This window comes from Pantherophis guttatus, chromosome 3 (assembly GCF_059756535.1).
Source record: "Pantherophis guttatus breed Tessera chromosome 3, ASM5975653v1, whole genome shotgun sequence".
In the NCBI taxonomy this organism is placed as follows: domain Eukaryota; kingdom Metazoa; phylum Chordata; class Lepidosauria; order Squamata; family Colubridae; genus Pantherophis; species Pantherophis guttatus.
This window is the reverse complement of record NC_142065.1, coordinates 198,272,226-198,291,524: the sequence shown is the minus strand read 5'-3', so window position 1 is coordinate 198,291,524 and position 19,299 is coordinate 198,272,226. Positions and strand designations below refer to the sequence as shown.

The 19,299-nt window shown below is 40.1% G+C and overlaps 1 protein-coding gene and 1 long non-coding RNA gene across 2 annotated transcripts in view; one reads left to right on the top strand and one right to left on the bottom strand.

The window, feature by feature from the left end:
* The window catches only part of COLEC10 (collectin subfamily member 10), a 35,460-nt gene extending 31,748 nt beyond the window's left edge, over nt 1-3,712 (bottom strand). Inside the window, exon 1 of the mRNA XM_034422218.3 lies at nt 3,318-3,712. Within this exon, the coding sequence (XP_034278109.2) occupies nt 3,318-3,453 (136 nt within the window). The 5' untranslated portion in view covers nt 3,454-3,712. The remainder of the gene's footprint in view (nt 1-3,317) is intronic.
* LOC117668376 (uncharacterized) overlaps nt 1-19,299 on the top strand; it is a 98,867-nt gene that overhangs the window by 62,581 nt on the left and 16,987 nt on the right. The window lies entirely within an intron of this gene.

Sequence of the window (19,299 nt, the reverse complement as noted above, 5' to 3'; positions counted from 1 at the left end):
CTCTACTCTGTTCTATGAAAGTACTGGAAAGAAATGCAATTTATGATTTGCCTCAAGTCCAGGTGACCAGGATTTGCTGATATGTTCACCAGGAGCTGAGCCTGATTTTATGGCCACCAATCAACTGTAGGTTAGTCTTCTCTATTGTGTTCCCCCATAGGTACCTTGGCTGTGAAAGTTGGACCTTGAAAAAGCAAGGCAAAATCAACTCATTTGAGCTGTGGTGTTGGAGAAGGCTCCTGTGTATTTATTGGACAGACTTCTGGGTTAGCCTGAGCTTCCATTATATCCACCTTACAAAAGAAACATGACAGGAAAAAGCTTATATATGTCTGTTTTGTTCTATTATGAGAAACTCTTTTTGATTTTTGCTTTTAAAAAAATCTTCAGAAGGAAAACAAGGATCGCTGCATATTTTATATTGGAATGGAATACTGTAGTTCTGCAAATTAGATTTTAATATCACATGTATTTGAATTAGATCCTTCCTAAAAGCAGTAACATTTTTTCCCAGGTTTGTATGACAACCTGAACAAAGCTGAGTTGATTTAATTGACAGTGGAGAATTGATAGTGTCACATACGTGTTTTCAATTTATTCTCATCATTTTAGAGTCTTAGAAGTTCTTATACATAGCCAGCAGGGGGCAGTCTCAAACCCTCCATTTGAGCCCTTGCTACCGTTACTGTTTTATTATTCATCAGCAACCACAGGGATTCGATCCTGTATACTGCGGCAGGACTCCCAAATTTTACTTGAGAGAGAGAGAGATTTTACTTTTATTTTTATTGCATTCTCTGCTATAAGTAACTATGCTATAAGTCAGCATGGATTGTGGAGATAATCAGATCGCCCATGCCACAAGATTTTAGTTGTCAACTCTCACAGATAAAGTTTTTAGTTAAATACACTTTTACTAGAATCGATGAATTATGTGCTCTGCTTAAATGTCAATGCTGGATTTTTAATCTGTTTATTTAGCCAGCTTGATGTTTTGCAGAACAGTTAGGGACAAATTCTCACTTCAAGCAGTTTATAATTATCTGAGTTTGCTCTGCTTGGAATTTTTGGGTGCAAATTCCATCAAGTACAATCAGATTGTAACAATAAGAGTGTACATAATATTGCCACTGAGATCGCCCATTGATCAGAGAGATGCCACAGGGAGTCCTTGAGTTACAACTATAATCTGATCCCTGACAATTACGGTCATAAATTATGACAGACGTAAAGCAGGTTACCCTGTGATTGAACCAGTGGTAGGTTTCAAAAAAAATTACTACCGGTTCTGTGGGTGTGGCTTGGTGGGCATGGCATGGCTTGGTGCGCGTGGCTTGGTGGGCGTGGTAGAGGAAGGATACTGTAAAATCCCCATTCCCTCCCCACTCCAGGGGAAGGTTACTGCAAAATCCCCATTTCCTCCCAATCAGCTGGGACTTGGGAGGCAGAGAATAGATGGGGGTGGGACCAGTCAGAATTTTTACTACTGGTTCTCCGAACTACTCAAAATTTCTGCTACCGGTTCTCCAGAACTGGTCAGAACCTGCTGAAACCCACCTGTGGACTGAACCCAATTTTACAACTTTTTTTCTGGCGATTGTTAAGCAAATGTGAAGGTCGTAAAGCTGAAGTTGATAAGCGAATGCTGTGTTGTTAAGAAAACCCATTGTTTGCTACGGGATATTCTTTGTTGTTCTAAACCAGCAGTCAATACAGATTTCCAGAAAAACTGTCATAAATTGCAATCATAGTATTACACATACCATGGATGCAACGTTGGGCAACATTCAGCCAGCCGAACGCTTCAGTCATAAACATGTGAACAGTATGGATTTGTGCCCTGTGGTAAAATGGGTGGCAGATAGATAGATAGATAGATAGATAGATAGATAGATAGATAGATAGATAGATAGATAGACAGACAGACAGACAGACAGACAGACTGACTGACTGACTGACTGACTGACTGACTGACTAGCCACTGGTATAGGGCAGGGGTCATCAACCTGTAGCTCTGGAGCCGCATGTGGCTCTTTCAACCCTCTGCTGCGGTTCCCTGTCACTCAAAATATGTGTCACAACCGTCAATGTGCGACACCCGCTGGCACGCAATTTATTGAGCTTTTCAACCCCCGGTAGGCCAACCATGGATAAATCCAAGAAAAGTAAAGTTTCTGAAGAAAACAGAACGTTTACTTCAACTATATATGCTAGTTTTGTGACTGCTCAAGAAATAGTCAGGCATGGGAAGGGTTTTGTGGCTCCCGATGTTTTCTTTTCTGTGGGAAACGGGTCCAAATGGCTCTTTGAGTGTTTGATGTTGCAGACCCCTGAAATAGGGTCTCCTGTCTGAGCAGTGGGTTGGATTAGAAGACCTCCAAGGTCCTTCCAATTCTATTATTCTGATAGATGATAGATATAGATAGTTAGATAGATAGTTAGATAGCTAGATAGTAGATGATAGATGGATAGATAGATGATACAGATTGATAGATGATAGATAGATAGATAGATAGATAGATAGATAGATAGATAGATAGACAGATAAATAGATAGAGATAGATAGATAGATAGATAGATAGATAGATAGATAGATAGATAGATAGATAGATATAGGCAGTCAGGCAGGCAGATATATAAATTCATAGGCCTATTGCTATTCCTACAGTAATCAAGACAAATAATCTTTGCAACATGAAAGTTACACAGTACAGGGCTTTCCAAAATCCACCCATGTAGCATTTAATTAAAAGCAAAATCTTTTCCAGAATTGCTAAAGGTGAGTTTATAATCAGAAATTCTAGGTAAAGATGCTGGGGCTAACAGCTGTCCTTCACTGAAATCAAAACATTTGCACACTTGTTTTCTTTGCCAAAAACCACTCTCAGGAAATATTGCAGGCCCATCGGGTGATGACGGCAGCCAGATCGATGAAAATATTTGGATCCTTAAATGCATTGATTAATAAGCAGGAAATTATGTTTGAAATATTCATTAATTCGTGTCATAATTCCTCAGTCGAAAATTCCAATTTTCCTCTAACTAGCTTAGGCTGGTTCGGTTTTGTTGTCTGTAGATGTGCTGGATGGCTCCACAAATAACCCTTTTCATGCTTTTGCACTCAAAATAAGATTGAAAGCTTACACGATAAGCGACTCAACAACATTATCACCACAGGAAGCAGTTGGAAAGTAGGCAACCTTATTTCCCATTTCTTATGGCATAAGAGCTTGCAGGAGGAGAAGAGGAGAAGGGGAGAGTAGAATGACAGAAAAGGCATTTGTGTTTTTACCTCAGAAATCTTTCTAGTGCCTCACCTTTCGGTCCAGGTAAAATGGTATGCGTGGAACAGATCTCGGTTGTCTGTCGGTTGCCATCTTCTAAGCCAAATATTTGAACCAGGACAAGAAACAACACGAAGCAAGTTTCATGTTTCCACTGTTGCTTCTCCATGTCGTCCACCGCTGAGCTCTTACAGAGGAAATGCCCTTCGTTGTTCCACTCTCAATAATTGCTAAAATAAGATTTCCCATATAACTCTGGAGAGCAAGATAAATGGAAAATTCCCTTTGATTGCAGCTTTAAAAAGTCACTGAAGAGGCCTATTAGGCTGTGCGTTGACGTGGGTTTGAAAAGCGAGTCATGGAGTCGAGATCCAGCGTTGTCTAGCAGATTTATGCTGCACTGACAGTTGTTTATTAAACTTTATCAGTTGGCTGTGAAATATTTAAGAGCAAACAGGCTGCAAGAGTGATCTTGAATGCCTAAGCCTGCCTCTGTTTTGTCTCTGCCTGCTGTCCGAAGGACCAATTTCTTCTCTGTGTTTGCTGAGCAAGTAGACTACCAAAAGCATGAATTTTAAATACAGGTAGTCCTCGACTTACAACAGTTCATTTAGTGACCATTCAAAGCTAACAACAATGCTGAAAAATGTGACTTATGACAGTTTTTCAGAGTTACAATTTTATAATCCCTGATCAAAATTCAGATGCTCGGCAACTGGTTCATACTTATGACCGTTGCTGGGTCCGAAGGTCATGGGATCCCCTTTTGCGACCTTCTGACAAGCCAAGTCAACAGGGAAGCCAGATTCACTTACCAACCAGGCTACTAACTTATCAACGGCAGGGATTCCCTTAACAACGGTGGCAAGAAACGTTGTAAAATGGGGAAAAACCAGGGTTGAAATCCAGGAGGTTCTGACAGGTTCTGGAGAACCGGCAGCGGAAATTTTGAGTAGTTCGGAGAACTGGCAAATACCACCTCTGGCTGGGGTGGGAATGGAGATTTTGCAGTAACCTTCCCCTGCCACACCCACCAGGCCATGCCCACAAAGCCACGCCCACAGAATCGGTAGTAAAAAAAATTGGATTTCACTACTGGGCAAAACTCACTTAGCAAATGTCTTAACAAAAGAAATTTTGGGCTCAATTGTAAGCTGAGGACTACCTATATATTAATGACTAAAATAATGAAAGTTACTTCCAAGTAAACCTGCTTTTGATTCACTATAAGACATCGGCCATGGACAATTTGTATTGGAAAGATTATAGCAAGAAAATGATTGCGGAATGATACAGCTAGTCCTTGCCTTACCACCATTCAGTTCAAAGTTATGACTGCTTTGGACCAATTTATGATTGGTCCGCGCACTTACGACTGTTGCAGCATCCCTACAGTTATATGATCAAAACTTTTTCCATTTAGCAATCAGAATTTATGAGGATTGCAACATCCTGGGGTTACACAATTGTCATTTGTGGCTTCCAACAAGCAAAGTTCAATGAGGGAAGCCAGATTCGTTTAATGACTGCATGATTCACTTAAGAATTGTAGTGAGTCACTTCACAAGGGTGACCAAAATGTCACAAAATCAGGCAACCCGCTCACTTAACAATCGTCTTGCTTAACATTGGAAATTCTGGAGCCCATTGTAGTTGTAAGTCTAAAACTACCAGTATGGGAGTCCTAGAGATTTTCCCCCTACCCCAAACCCTGCTCAGCTGCTTCATGGTGGAAGGAGGGTTTCTGTCCAGGATGAACATAAGCTGCTAGGAACCTATACAAATCGTATATGCTTCCATCAGAGTTGCCCAAGGTTTGAAGGGCATCTTGGCTGCCCACCTATATTGATATAGTCATATTATTATATAGTGGAGGCAAAAGATCACTTTAGTGATAATGGCAAATGCATCAGTTAGCATTGTTTAGCATGAGCCACGGTGGCACAGTGGTTAGAGTACACTGCAGGCTACTTCTGCTGCCTGCTGGCTGCCTGCAATTTGGCAGTTCAAATCCCACTAGGCTCAAGGTTGATTCAGCCTTCCATCCAGGAGTGGGCTGCTGGAGGTTCACAGGGGTTTGGGAGAACCTCTAACTAAAATTCTGTGCAGTTCGGAGAACCCCCAAATCCCACTCCTATCTGGCCCTGCCCACCCCGCCTCGCTCCTCCCAAGAGTCCCCACGTGGCCTGTTTTGGATGCAGGTAAATGCAGGATGCGCACGGAGGCTTGGGGAGGGCAAAAAACGGACCTACTGGAAGGGCCTCTGGAGCCTGGGGAGGCCGTTTTCGCCCTCCCAGAGGCTCGAAGAAAGCCTCTGCAGCCCGGGGAGGACAAAAACGCCCCCCCCCTGTGGTGCAGGAGGCCGACTAGGCCACGTCCACCATGGCCACACCCACCCAGCAACCGGCAGAGAATCCCTTGCTAAAATTTTTGAAGCCCACCCCTGCTTCCATCCTTCCGAGGTGGGTAAAATGAGGAGCCAAATTGTTGGGGGCAATATGCTAACTCTCTAAACCGCTTAGAGAGGGCTGTAAACAGTGGTGGGATTCAGCCAGTTCACACCACTTTGGGAGAACCGGTTGTTAACTTTCTGTGCAGTTTGGCAAACTGGTTGTTGGAAGAAATCATTAGGGCAGAGAACCGGTTGTTAAATTACTTGAATCCCACCATTGGCTGTAAAGCGGTATATAAGTCTAAGTGCTATTGCTATTGTGCATGAGAAAGCAATGGTAAATCACTTCTGTATTTTATAGAAATACACCTACTCACCCACAACTACACAGACACAGATACACACACACATACACACACACGGACAAAAATTATGAAATGATTGATGATTCCGGGAGAAAATCTATCTGTGTGGCTGCTAAGAGTTGTCACCGGCTTGATGACACATCATCAATCAGGCAGGAGGGGGAATATTAATTTAGCCTGCATTTTCTCTGCAACCGTGTGTATTTCTTCCTTTTTGAACCATCATGATAATCCAAAGCTTTATTATTTGAAATTTGAAATTCTCCCATTTTTTTATAGTGAAATTGGCCACATAAAAATATAGTAGGGAAAAAAAAAAGCCGATTGATAGGAAACATGCACTGTATCACGTTTGCCAAAAATGCAGGCTTGTCATAAGCAAAAATTGCAACCGCAGTACAATACACCACGGTGTGATGTACGTTGGTGTCTGCATCAAAATGCATAGACACTGGCACAAATGAGAAACGTGAATAAAAATGAAAAATGGAGAAAAATAAACATTGATTATTTATTTATTTATTTATTTATTTATTGAATTTATATACCGCCCTTCTCCCCGAAGGGACTCAGGGTGGTGAACAGCCGAAAATTAAAATAACATACAATATAAAAGTTAAGATAACTAAAAATAAATTAAATTAATCAGCCTCCCAATTTAAAACCCCAAGCTATACAATTAAAAACTAATCCATAAAACCTATTCAGGCCAGGCCGGCTTGCTGAAATAAAAACATCTTCAGGGCCTTACGGAAAGTGCGGAGATCTGGGATCAGTCGTATTCCAGGAGGTAGCTCGTTCCAGAGGGCGGGTGCTCCCACAGAGAAGGCTCTCCCCCTGGGGGCCGCCAGCTGACATTGCTTGACTGACGGCACCCTGAGGAGGCCCTCTCTGTGAGAGCGTATTGGCCAGTGGGAGGTTATCGGTAGCAGAAGGCGGTCTCATAAATACCCTGGCCCTAAGCCATGGAGTGCTTTAAAGGTGAGAACCAACACCTTGAAGCGCACCCAGAAGACCACCAGGAGCCAGTGCAGCTCACGCAGGAGAGGTGTTATATGGGAGCGCCATGTCACTCCCGTACAAAGGACAATTAATTTGTCCTTTCTTAGTATATATCTGGTAGCATTTCACCTGCCCCTAAGGTATGCAGGATCTCAACTGTAGGGTATGGTTTTTTAATTGGGAATATTGGATAACTTCAGATAGCTGGGATTATTTTCAAATTGCAAGGGAAAGCTGTAAACAGGAGGGTGTTTCCAATGTCAGCTGGTGGGAATTCATGCCCCTCAAATCCAGAGAGAAAGTTAGTGAAGGCTTAACAGAATAACAGAGTTGGAAGCGACCTTGGAGGTCTTCTAATCCAACCCCCTGCTCAAGCAAAAAATCCTATATCGTTCCAGACAAGTGCAATCTGTTCTTAAAATTCTGCAGTGACTTAAGCCATATTATCTGTAATATATCTGAGACGAAGCTCAGAGCCATTCTTCCATCACTGGATGCTTTTAAGAAGAGTCTAGACAGCCACTTATCTGAAATAGTATAGGTTCTCCTGATTGAGCAGGGGGCTGGACTAGAAGACCTCCAAGGTCCCTTTCAGATTCTATTCTATTCTATTCTATTCTATTCTATTCTATTCTATTCTATTCTATTCTACTCTACTCTACTCTACTCTACTCTACTCTACTCATCAATTCTGACATGAGAGTCTTAGAGAGTTGTCATGTAGGTACACAACTCAAAGTATTTCATAGTTTTTGCACAGAGTACTGTATAATGAAAAATGTAGAACAACCATGTAGCTCATCTCAAGGTCTACTTAGTACCATATCAACAAACAGTAGGCGACAATGTGTTATTATCAGAGTGCAAGAATATAAACTTGCATTCTCAACGTTAATGTAAATACGTTCCCCTTGAATTTCCAAAATGTGTCTTTACTCTGCCAGAAGACAGGAAACGAGAGGAGAGTTGTTAACTTCTGGCTTAAAATAAATCTTAACTTTCATGACCCGATAACACTCAGAAGGCAAGAGCTACCGTGGGAAAGTATTTCCTGCTTAATTTTTAGTAAACATTCATGCAATTCCTTCTGAAGTGCATGTTGTCTTAAGAAAATGGAACATTGAGTTTCCTGTCGTAGCTGTTTTCAAATGGTTCATTTAATCAGAGAAAAATTAGGAGCCAATGCCAATGGCACTGGATAGATCGTGTCCAGATGAATTTATAGAGGCATGGGAGTGAATGGTGGAGATTGTGCTGGGAATAAATAGCGAAGAGAGGCCCTGATTATGATTACTATTATTTATATATCTATTTATGACTGGGGAAGCCAGTCAGTCAGCCTTCCCCAATTTGGGAGTGCAAATTTTTTTTTTGATATGGGATGATCTTCGTTGCTTTTTAAGAACAGGATGTGTTAATCAGTGGTGGGTTCCTCCTGGTTTGGCCCGGTTCGGCCGAGCCGGTAGCAGTGACGATATGACGTCACGGTAGCTCTTGATGATCAATTAGTTGTGTTATTTTTCTTGATTCTCTTTCTTTTTTCAATTTATATGCTAACCATCTGCCTGGTTTATTTGCATTTTCAAAGTAGTTCTGTTTAGCAGTTCTTATTTTTTGAGCTAATTCTTCCTTTTCCAGTAGATCCATTTTGTGCTTTATAGTATCCATTTTAATTTTTACATCTTTCTTATATGGATCTTTCTGGAGTTCTTTTTCAAGTCTTTTATGATCATCTCTCAGTATTTTAAGGGTTTGTCTTTTCTTCACATTTCTTTTCCGTGTGTAATCAATAATTAATCCTCTGGCAAAGGCTTTCCTTGTATCCCAACAATTTTGTATCAATGTTTCTTTCTTATTTTCTTTAAAGAAAAAGTCCAATTCTTGTTTCATTTTCTGTGCAAAATCTTTCTCTTTTAATATTGTATTATTCAATGTCCATCTAGATCTGCCTTTTCGCCCTTTCCAAATAGCAGTCACCAGGTTATGATCCGCCCATGTGTTACTATCTATATTCAGTTGTTCAATATTTAAAGTCAATTCCATTGTTGTCCATATCATATCTAATCTGGACCAAGATAAGTGTCTATCGGAGTAGAAAGTGTATTGTCTATTTTTCCCATTTCTCTCCCACCAAATGTCTTTCAGGTTTATTTCCTCTATCATTTAAAAAAAAGTTCTCGGCAATATCTTTCTACTATATCTTGTGGTTCTACTTTTTTTTTTTTTAAATTTGATTTATATGCTGCCCTTCTCCGGAGACTCAGGGCGGCTTACAATGCGCTAAGCAATAGCCTTCATTCTTTTGTATTTTATTTTATATTTTATATATTTTATATATATTTTATATATTTTATACAAAGTCAGCTTATTGCCCCCACAACTGGGTCCTCAATTTACCTACCTTAGAAAGGATGGAAGGCTGAGTCAACCTTGAGCCTTGGCGAGATTCGAACCTGCAGTAATTGCAGGCAGCTGTTCTTAATAACAGGGTGCTTTAGACCACTGTACTACCAAGGCTCTTGTTTTGTAGTCCAGTTTTTCATCTACAATTCCATTAAAGTCCCCCATCATACAAACATTTTCATACTCTATTTCAATTATCTTATTATGTAATTTCCTGTAAAAGTCACTCTGATTATTGTTAGGGCCATATATTGCTATTTTGTTAGGGCCGTATATTGCTTAGAGACAGACATGATTAGATGGGAAACATTTATATACTTGTGACAAGGGGGTAGGGACTTCATTTTTTTCATTTTATCTGCTGTACTTACGTGTCTTTTCTTTCTTGCACTTTATATATTTTTTTGTTCTTAATTTTTTGTACTTTCTATTACTTTTTATTTCTATAATTATATCTGTGTAATTGTAATCTCTAATAAAATTATTATTAAAAAGTAAATTTCCATGGTCTCAGTGGCTTCTTCTGTTTGAATAGGATCTCTGTTTAACTTAACCTTGCAAGATCATACGGACTTATGTAAATAACGGGGGATATAAATGCACACACACTCTTATGTCTGACTCCAAAAACAATTCCTAAATCAAGGTTTTATGAATGAGAACCTAGTAGAATAGATGGAATAGCTCAACTCTAAATTTGTTTGGATAACGCATATATCAGGATCTGTTTCAAGCAGGGATGGGCTGCTGGGGGTTCGCAGGGGTTTGGGAGAACCTCTAGCTAAGATTCTGTGCAGTTCGGACAACCCCCAAATCCCACTCCTGGCTAGCCCCGCCCACCCCACCCCGTCCCTCCCAGGAAACCCCACGCGGCCCGTTTTGGATGCAGGTAAGTGCAGGATATGCACAGAGGCTCAGGGATGGAAAAAAACGGGCCTACCGGAGGTTTGGGCACATTTCTGGCCTCCAGAGGGCCTCTGGAGCCTGGGGAGGGCAAAAGCCCCCCCCGTGGTGCAGGAGGCTGACTAGGCCACACCCACCATGGCCACGTCCATCCAATAACCGGGCAAAGAACCCCTTGTTAAAATTTTTGAAGCCCACCCCTGGTTTCAGATCTTGATTTAAGTCATGTTTTGGGACAAAAGTTGGTCCAGTAGATATTTTACACCATGTAATGGAACTGGAAATAAGAGTTCCTTGGTGCTCTCTGACCTTGGTTGTTTTCTTGCAGATGTTTCATTACCCAAACTAGGCAACATCATCGGTGCTCATTCTTCACTAAGCTTGACTTTAAAAACGACACTCTTTCTCTTTACAGTGCAATATACAATCAACACTACTAAATCTTTTGAGATCAGCCAAGGCTGACTAATTGCAATCCAATGAGAAGGCCAAGACTGACTGAACCAATGCAAAATCAGGGAGAGTTAAATGTCAGTATTACTAGGCCAGCCTTTTCAAACCTGCTGTCTTGAAGGTCATGAATTCCCAAGTTTCATTTTAAGAGTTGTCCCAGCACATCTGGAACCTGCAACCCCCGGCTCAAGCAGAAAATCCTATAACATTTCAGGCAAATGGTTGTCCAATCTCTTCTTAAAAATATCCAGTGTTGGAGCACCCACAACTTCTGGAGGCAAGTCGTTCCACTGATTAATTGTTCTAAATGTCAGACAATTTCTCCTTAGTTCTAGGTTGGTTCTCTCCTTGATTAGTTTTAATCCATTGCTTCTTGTTTTGCCTTCAGGTGCTTTGGAGAATAGGTTGACTCTCTCTTCTTTGTGGATATTGGAACACTGCTATTATGTCACCCCTGGTCCTTCTTTTCATTAAACTAGACAAACCCAATTCCTGCAATTATTTTTTCATATGGTTTAGCTTGAGTCTCATAATCATCTTGGTTGCTCTTCTCTGCACTCTTTCTAGAGTCTCAATATCTTTTTTATATTGTGGAAACTAAAACTGGATGTAATACCGCAAGTGTGGTCTTGCCAAGGCATTATAAAGTGGCATTAACACATCACATGCTCTTGATTGTATCCAGTGGTGCAATCCAAATTTTTTTACAACCGGTTCTGTGGGCGTGGCTTGTTGGGCGTGGTGTGGCTTGTTGGGCGTGGCTTAGTGGGCAGAGCAAGGGAAGGATACTGCAAAATCTCCATTTCCTCCCCACTCTTGGGGGAAGGATATTGCAAAATCCCATTCCCACCCCACTCTGGGGCCAGCCAGACGTGGTATTTGCTGATTCTCTGAACTGCTCAAACTTTCCGCTGCCAGTTCTCCAGAACCTGTCAGAACCTGCTGGATTTCACCCCTGACTGTATCCCTCTATTAGTGCAGCCTAGGACAGTATTGGCTTTTTTGGCTGCTGCCACACCCTGCTGGCTCATATTTAAGCGATTGTCCACTAGGACTCCAAGTTCCCTCTTGCAGTTGCAACCACAATTTGCAGAAGCAAAGTTACAGTACTTCAGTTTGTCTTAACGGAGCCGATCCGAATATTTTACTCCATTTCTTTCTTTTGCTTCGATTTTATTAGCTTGGAAAAGATTTGCAACATGGGATCATCACTGAGCATGCTTGCCAGCCACTCTTAAAGGCTGGTCACCTCATCCTAGGCAGCAAAGGAAGAGAAGGAAGGATGCAGCACTACATTAACAGCAGGGAAAGGCACATGCTTGACTTGCTGGCACAGAGCAAAGAGGTTAAATGAGAACACGTCTGCAGGAGAGCAAAGAGAGTTGAAAAAAACACATTGTGATGTCAACAGCCCAAACTCTGCTCCTTGTGGGCTTGAATTGCAACATCACGTGCAAGTAAGCAGAAGGCAGAATTTCAGATGGATTTCACTCTGATGAAACCATGGCTTGCTGCAGACGTCCAAGAGAGGAGAATGACCCAATGGTAATGACGCATACAGTTAGTCCAAACAGAGTTTGTTCTCTTGTTCAACTAGCCATGGCTGGCCCCGACTCTCTGTAACCATGAAGCAACATAGCTGAGTGATTCATAGGGTAATTGCAAGCTTGAAGGGCAAGATATTTTGCCTGAAGGTACTTGTCAGATGTAAATGCCTTATTCTCCAATGTGTAAATAATGTATATATGGAACATCAGAGGTTAACTTATTCTTTGAACTTTAATGTACTCATAACTTACCACTCCCATTCCTAGCTCCACCCCTTGTATATATAAGGAGCCACCCTCACCATTCTAACTGCTTCTACCTTGAATATTCGGTGAATATAGAATGCCTATCATAATTAAAAAGAAATATATTTAAAGCTCTAACTCCTATTATCTTTATTGAGTCTGATCCTGAAAATATTGCAACAAGCTGGTAGCAGAGGATGGTTAATTGACTCAATAAGTAATTAAAAATGTCCAAGAAAGATAGGCCCAACACCAGGGCCTACAGCAAAGAAATAGAAACTGATCAAGAGATGATCAACGAATCCACCAATGCGATTTCGAGAGAATCCGAAGAATACACCACTGAAGAAGAAGAACTAATGAGTGAAAATAATGACCAGAAAGAAATCGAAATAGAAAATAACGAACTCAGGTCAGAGATATTAAAGATACTAAAAAGCCAAAAGAATGATGAAAGTCTCATCGCGGACCTCCAGGAGATGCTGAAGAACAGCGGAGCAGCGAGAGAGAAAAACGTCATTAAAGAAAAACCCAAAGATCAAAAAACCGTAAGTGAGATGACTACTGAGAAAATAGTTGTTAAAAAGAAAAGATGTGATCCCGCGCGAAATTTTGAATGGCAGCCATCTTGGTTTCAACGAACTTCAAAAGAGAATGGAGCAGAGCCAATCAAAACGCTCAGTTCAAAATTTCTGGCGCGAAAAACACTATCAGACGAAGAAAGTGAGAAAGAAGTCTCAAACTCTTCAGATGATCCAAAATCAGAAAGTGAAGACGATTTAACAAAATCTCAAGTAAAATCAGCAATGAAAACGCTTTTTGCTGTTTTTGGGCCAAGACTGAAAATTACCAAGACATCTACGAAGAAGCAAGAAATCAAACCGGCGACTCAAGACCTGCACGCTCCCATCCTGATTTCGAAAGCGACAACGCCCGAGCCCAGAGAGCCATGCCGATTTCGCCCTACACCACAGACAAGATCGAATACCAACGCACACAAAAAGAAGAAAAGAACCGTCGCCACCACCAGAAACCCAAAAACCGAGCCAGAGACCGACTCATCTGAGGAGGAGCGGATCGAGAGAGCTGAAAGGGAGAGAACCTTCCACGACGCCACCAAAGAAGAAATGAGCAACGCGCATGTGCGAAACTACGTAGACGACCCAGAAGGACTTGAACTGGCCAGAGAACCGCGCAGACTCATTGCAAGCATCCCAATGCCGTTCTGTAATTTCCTGCACTTGAGAGATCACGGACTGCCCCAGGTTGTAAGTAATGGACAGAATAACGTAGGTAACTTACCCAGTGACTTCCCAAAACTTAGAATTGATGGCATTAATTTACAAGAGTGGTATCAACAGCTTCAGGTTATTTTCATGAAAGAAAATTTACTATTCTTTATAACTAGCCCTCCAAGAAGACCTTGGACTTTAAAAATAGATTGTTTACATCATAGAGCATTTTTCATAATAATATCTAGCGTGTCTCCTGCAATGTATCATAGCATCAAACCAAACCTAACTGTATCAGAAATAATTCAATGCATGTTTAATCTATTTCACAGCGATAGCGTAGCTACAACCACAAGAATGTCTAAGGATTTCTTTTCCTCTAGAGTAAAACCAGGGGTTTCTATAAGTGAGCATTTGATAAATCTAAACAAAATAAGAGCTGAGCTACAATTGAGGGGGGAAGTGATTTCAGATCAAACAATGAAAAGTGTTATTATCAATTCACTTGATCCATCATGGGATAGCTTTATGTCACACTTAGATACCATTAATTTGGGATATTTATCCATAGAAAGTCTATCTAACAAATTGATAGCAGAAGACAATTCAAGAAAAAATCGATCCAGTAACCAAACAGACCACAAACCTTTTAGGAAAGTAGTCTTTCAAGATAAACATAATGAGGCCTTTAGATGCTACAATTGTGGATCCAGGGAACATAGTAGAAGAGACTGCCCCAAAGTCTCAAGAGAGAGACATAGGCCAGAATATAGGAGCAAATATAATTACAGACAATCTTCCACAGATAGACACAAATATAGAAGTCCACCAAATTACAAAGAAGGTAGAGGGGGTAGAGAAAATTCAAAAGAGAGGAAATCTGGGTCACTGAATGGGCTAAATAAACAAGACAGCACCAGAACACAGCAGGATGAGAATAACAATTGGCTTATTGATTCTGGTGCAACAAATCACACCACCAACAACAAAAGTATATTATCTTCATTTATAGAAGATAAGTTTGTGATAAAGGTAGCTAATCAAGAAAAGGTTCAAGTACTAGGCAAAGGAAATGTGACCTTGCCTGGTCTAGGGAAAATAGAGGGGGTATTATTAATCCCAGAAATACCTCACAACATACTAAGTGCCATAAAATTAAGCAGAGAATCTGATATCAATATAGTTTTCTCAAAGGGGAAAACAACTATAGAAAAGAACAAAACAAATATAGGTACTGTAATGATAAAAGGAGGTCTACCCTATCTGATAACTAAAGAAAGATGTTTACATAACATTGATTCAAATATGGAAGATTGTATTGAAGCAGATGATGAAAATGTCAGTAACAGTGACAATGATGAGTGTAGAATAACTCATGATCACAAAAATACATACAAGGAAAAGAAACCAAAAATAGGTAAACCAATTCATGATGAGTGTGCTCACATCTTACACAGGAAGTTAGGACATGCAAGCTTTCCTGTAGTACAAAAAATGACTGAACACGCAGAAGGTGTCAAAATAAAAAATTGTGAAAATTATTTGGAATGCTCAGTATGTAAATCCACCAAACTAAAAACCAGTCCCAGACCAAAAAAATCTAACAGATCAACTAACAATATTTTTGATTTGGTACATATGGACTTAGTTGGTCCATTAAGTCCCTCAATTACCTATAGAAAACGTTACTTCCTAACAATAGTGGATGACTACAGCCGATATGGTTTTGTTTACACATTAAAGCACAAGGATGAAACATTTCAGAAATTTAAGGAATTCTACAAACGTATAGAAACACAACATAATATCAGAATAAAGCAAATTATGACAGATAGGGGATGTGAGTTCATGTCTAAAGAATTCTCCCAATGGTTAAAGGATAGAGGAATGTTACATTTCACGTCCAATCCTTTTTCTGCATTTCAAAATGGAGTTGCAGAGAGGAAAAATTCCACACTACAAACCATGATTAGGTGCACATTAGAGGATGCTGGTTTAGGCAAACAATTTTGGTCAGAGGCATTACATTATTCAAATTACACTCAAAATAGAACCTGGTCCAGTATTGTGAATAAGACACCATATGAGGTGATGTACAATAGAAAACCCAAATTATCACACATGCACATATTTGGAGTCACTGCAGACGTACACATACCTAAACAATTGAGGAGAAAGGGAGAAAACGTATCCAGGAGATTAAGATTCATGGGATACGAAACTGGAACCAAAGGGTACAGATTTATTGATAGTAATAACAAATTTATAGTATCCAGAACAGCTGTGTTCCATGAACAGGCCAATTGGTCAAAATTGCACCTTAATGAAATATTTCCTAATAAATGTAAAGATACGATATCTTACGAGGAAGGAACAACAGAAAATCAAAATATTAACAAAAGTAAGAACAAAACCAAAACTTGGACTAATAGTCAGCATAAAATAAAGACAGACACATTAACAAAAAAGGAAGCTAGATATTTGCATGATAACCATAGCAAGCCTGAAAGAACTATTAGAAACAATAGAAACCAAATACCAAATAAATACAAAGATTACATAATGCATATGAATGGAGAACAAATAACACCTAATACATATGAAGAAGTATTGAAACTTCCACATGAAGAAAGAGAAAAATGGGAACTAGCTATGGAAAAAGAGATGGAAAGTTTACAAGGATTAAATGTATTCACACCTGCGATCGCACCTAAGGATAAAACAATTATAGGTACCAGGTGGATTTATAAAATTAAAAACTTAGAAGGAGGCAATACCTTATACAAGGCTAGACTAGTTGCACAAGGCTATGCACAAAAATACCCAGAAGACTATACTGATACATATTCACCCACAGTGAGAACAGAGAGTGTCAAAACAGCCCTTGTAGTAGCATCTGCACTCAATCTGGACGTATTCCAATATGACATACAGACCGCATACTTACATGCAAAATTAGATAAGGAAATATATGTAAGAGCACCACACAGTCAATACACTAATAAGAACGAAATTTGGTTATTAAATAAGAGTCTGTACGGATTAAAGCAATCCGGCAAAAGATGGTACGATTGCTTGGTAAAAGTACTTAAGACCATGGATTTCAACGCCACCACTGCTGATAACTGTTTCTTTGTAAAAAAGAGTAATGATCATATTGAATTTGTATTAATTTACGTGGACGATATTTTATACATTGGAAAGCATAAAGAGAGCAGGGAAATCTTTGTAAATAAGTTAAATGAACACTTCTCACTGAAATCTCTGGGTAAAGTGAATAAATACCTTGGTGTGCAAATTAACAAAACTAAAAGGGGATTCAAACTTACACAGAAAGATAAAATCATCGAACTCCTAAACAAATGTAACTTAAATAATGCCAAAACCTGTGACACCCCTATGCAAACTGATTTTCTTAGAAACACTGATGAATCTTCCCCTGAGTTTAAAGACAACACATTTTACAGATCAGTTATAGGTTCACTCCTTTATATATCTAATTGGACTAGGCCAGATATTGCATTACCTCTCAATCTACTGTCAAGATATGTTAGTAAACCAACCTTGTATCATTGGGAAGCTGTCAAGAGAATTCTAAGATATCTGAAGGGTACATTAGATTTTTGTTTAATGTTGGAACCCAATAATGACAGAGAACCAAAAATTACTTGTTATGCTGATGCAGATTGGGCTGGTGATACATCATGCAGAAAGAGTACTTCTGGTTATGTTTTTCTATTGAATGATTGTCCAGTTTACTGGTATACTGGTAAACAAGAACTAGTAGCCACTTCTACTACAGAAGCGGAATATGTTTGTTTGTCCAAGGCTGCAAATAACCTTGTATGGTTCAATGATCTGATCACTGATGTTTGGAAGAAACCCACTTTACCATTTATTATGCATGAAGACAATAAAGCGGCCATTGAAATATCCAGATCCGATGCAATTGGACAAAGATCCAGGCATATTGATATAAAGTTTAAGCATGTGAGACAACTGTCTCAAGACGGATTCATTAAAGCAATACATTGCGATACTTCTGAACAATTAGCTGACATATTAACAAAACCCTTACCTTCTAAACAACACAAATATTTAACTTCTAAATTATATGTATTATATTGTCCTGAATCAGAATGTAATTGGTGTTGTGTAACGAACCGGCATTTAGAGGGGGATTTGTCAGATGTAAATGCCTTATTCTCCAATGTGTAAATAATGTATATATGGAACATCAGAGGTTAACTTATTCTTTGAACTTTAATGTACTCATAACTTACCACTCCCATTCCTAGCTCCACCCCTTGTATATATAAGGAGCCACCCTCACCATTCTAACTGCTTCTACCTTGAATATTCGGTGAATATAGAATGCCTATCATAATTAAAAAGAAATATATTTAAAGCTCTAACTCCTATTATCTTTATTGAGTCTGATCCTGAAAATATTGCAACAGTACTTTCTGTTGAGTTGGAGGCTGTACATTGGGGCACTGAATTGTGAGCAAGCAAGACAGCTCTATATTCCATAGGCACAAATATTTCCCCCATATTGGATGTCCATATCAGTGGTGGGTTTCAAAATTTTTTACTACCGGTTCTGTGGACATGGCTTGGTGGGCATGGTATGGCTTGGTGGGCATGGCTTGGTGGGCGTGGCATGGCATGGCTTGGTGGGCGTGACTTGGTGGGTGTGGCAGGGGAAGGATACTGTAAAATCTCCATTCCCTCCCCACTCCAGGGGAAGGTTACTGCAAAGTCCCCATTTTCTCCTGATCAGTTGGGACTTGGGAGGCAAAGAATAGATGGGGGCGGGGCCAGTCAGAATTTTTACTACCGGTTCTCCGAACTACTCAAAATGTCCGCTACCGGTTCTGCCAAACTGGTCAGAACCTGCTGAAATCCACCTCTGGTCCATATATATTCCCTAAACCCCTAACAAGGTTATATCGTTATAACTTTGAGCTAGGGCAATGGTTCTCAACCTTTTCTTCACCATGGAACTGCTTTAAATATATTTTGTGGCCACGGTCCATGGCCATGGACCCCCAAGACTTAAGATTTAAATCATAACATTTCTTCAAGCCTTCACAGATCCCCTGTGACGACATCATGTCCCCCCAAGGGTCTGCAGACCTTAGGTTGAGAACGGGGTGAAATCCAAAATTTTTCCCTACCGGTTCAGTGGGCGTGGCTTGGTGGGCGTGGCAGGATAAGGATACTATAAAATCTCCATTCCCTCCCCACTCCAGGGGAAGGATACTGCAAAATCCCCATTCCCTCCCCACTCCTGGGGGAAGGATATTTCAAAATCTCCATTCCCACCGCCCTCTGGGGCCAGCCAGAGGTGGTATTTGCTGGTTCTCCAAACTACTCTTGTTTAGCAACAGAAACTTTGGGCTCAATTGAGGTCATAAATCGAGGACTACCTATAGTCTGGCATATTTGAGACCCCCAGTTTCTGTGAGG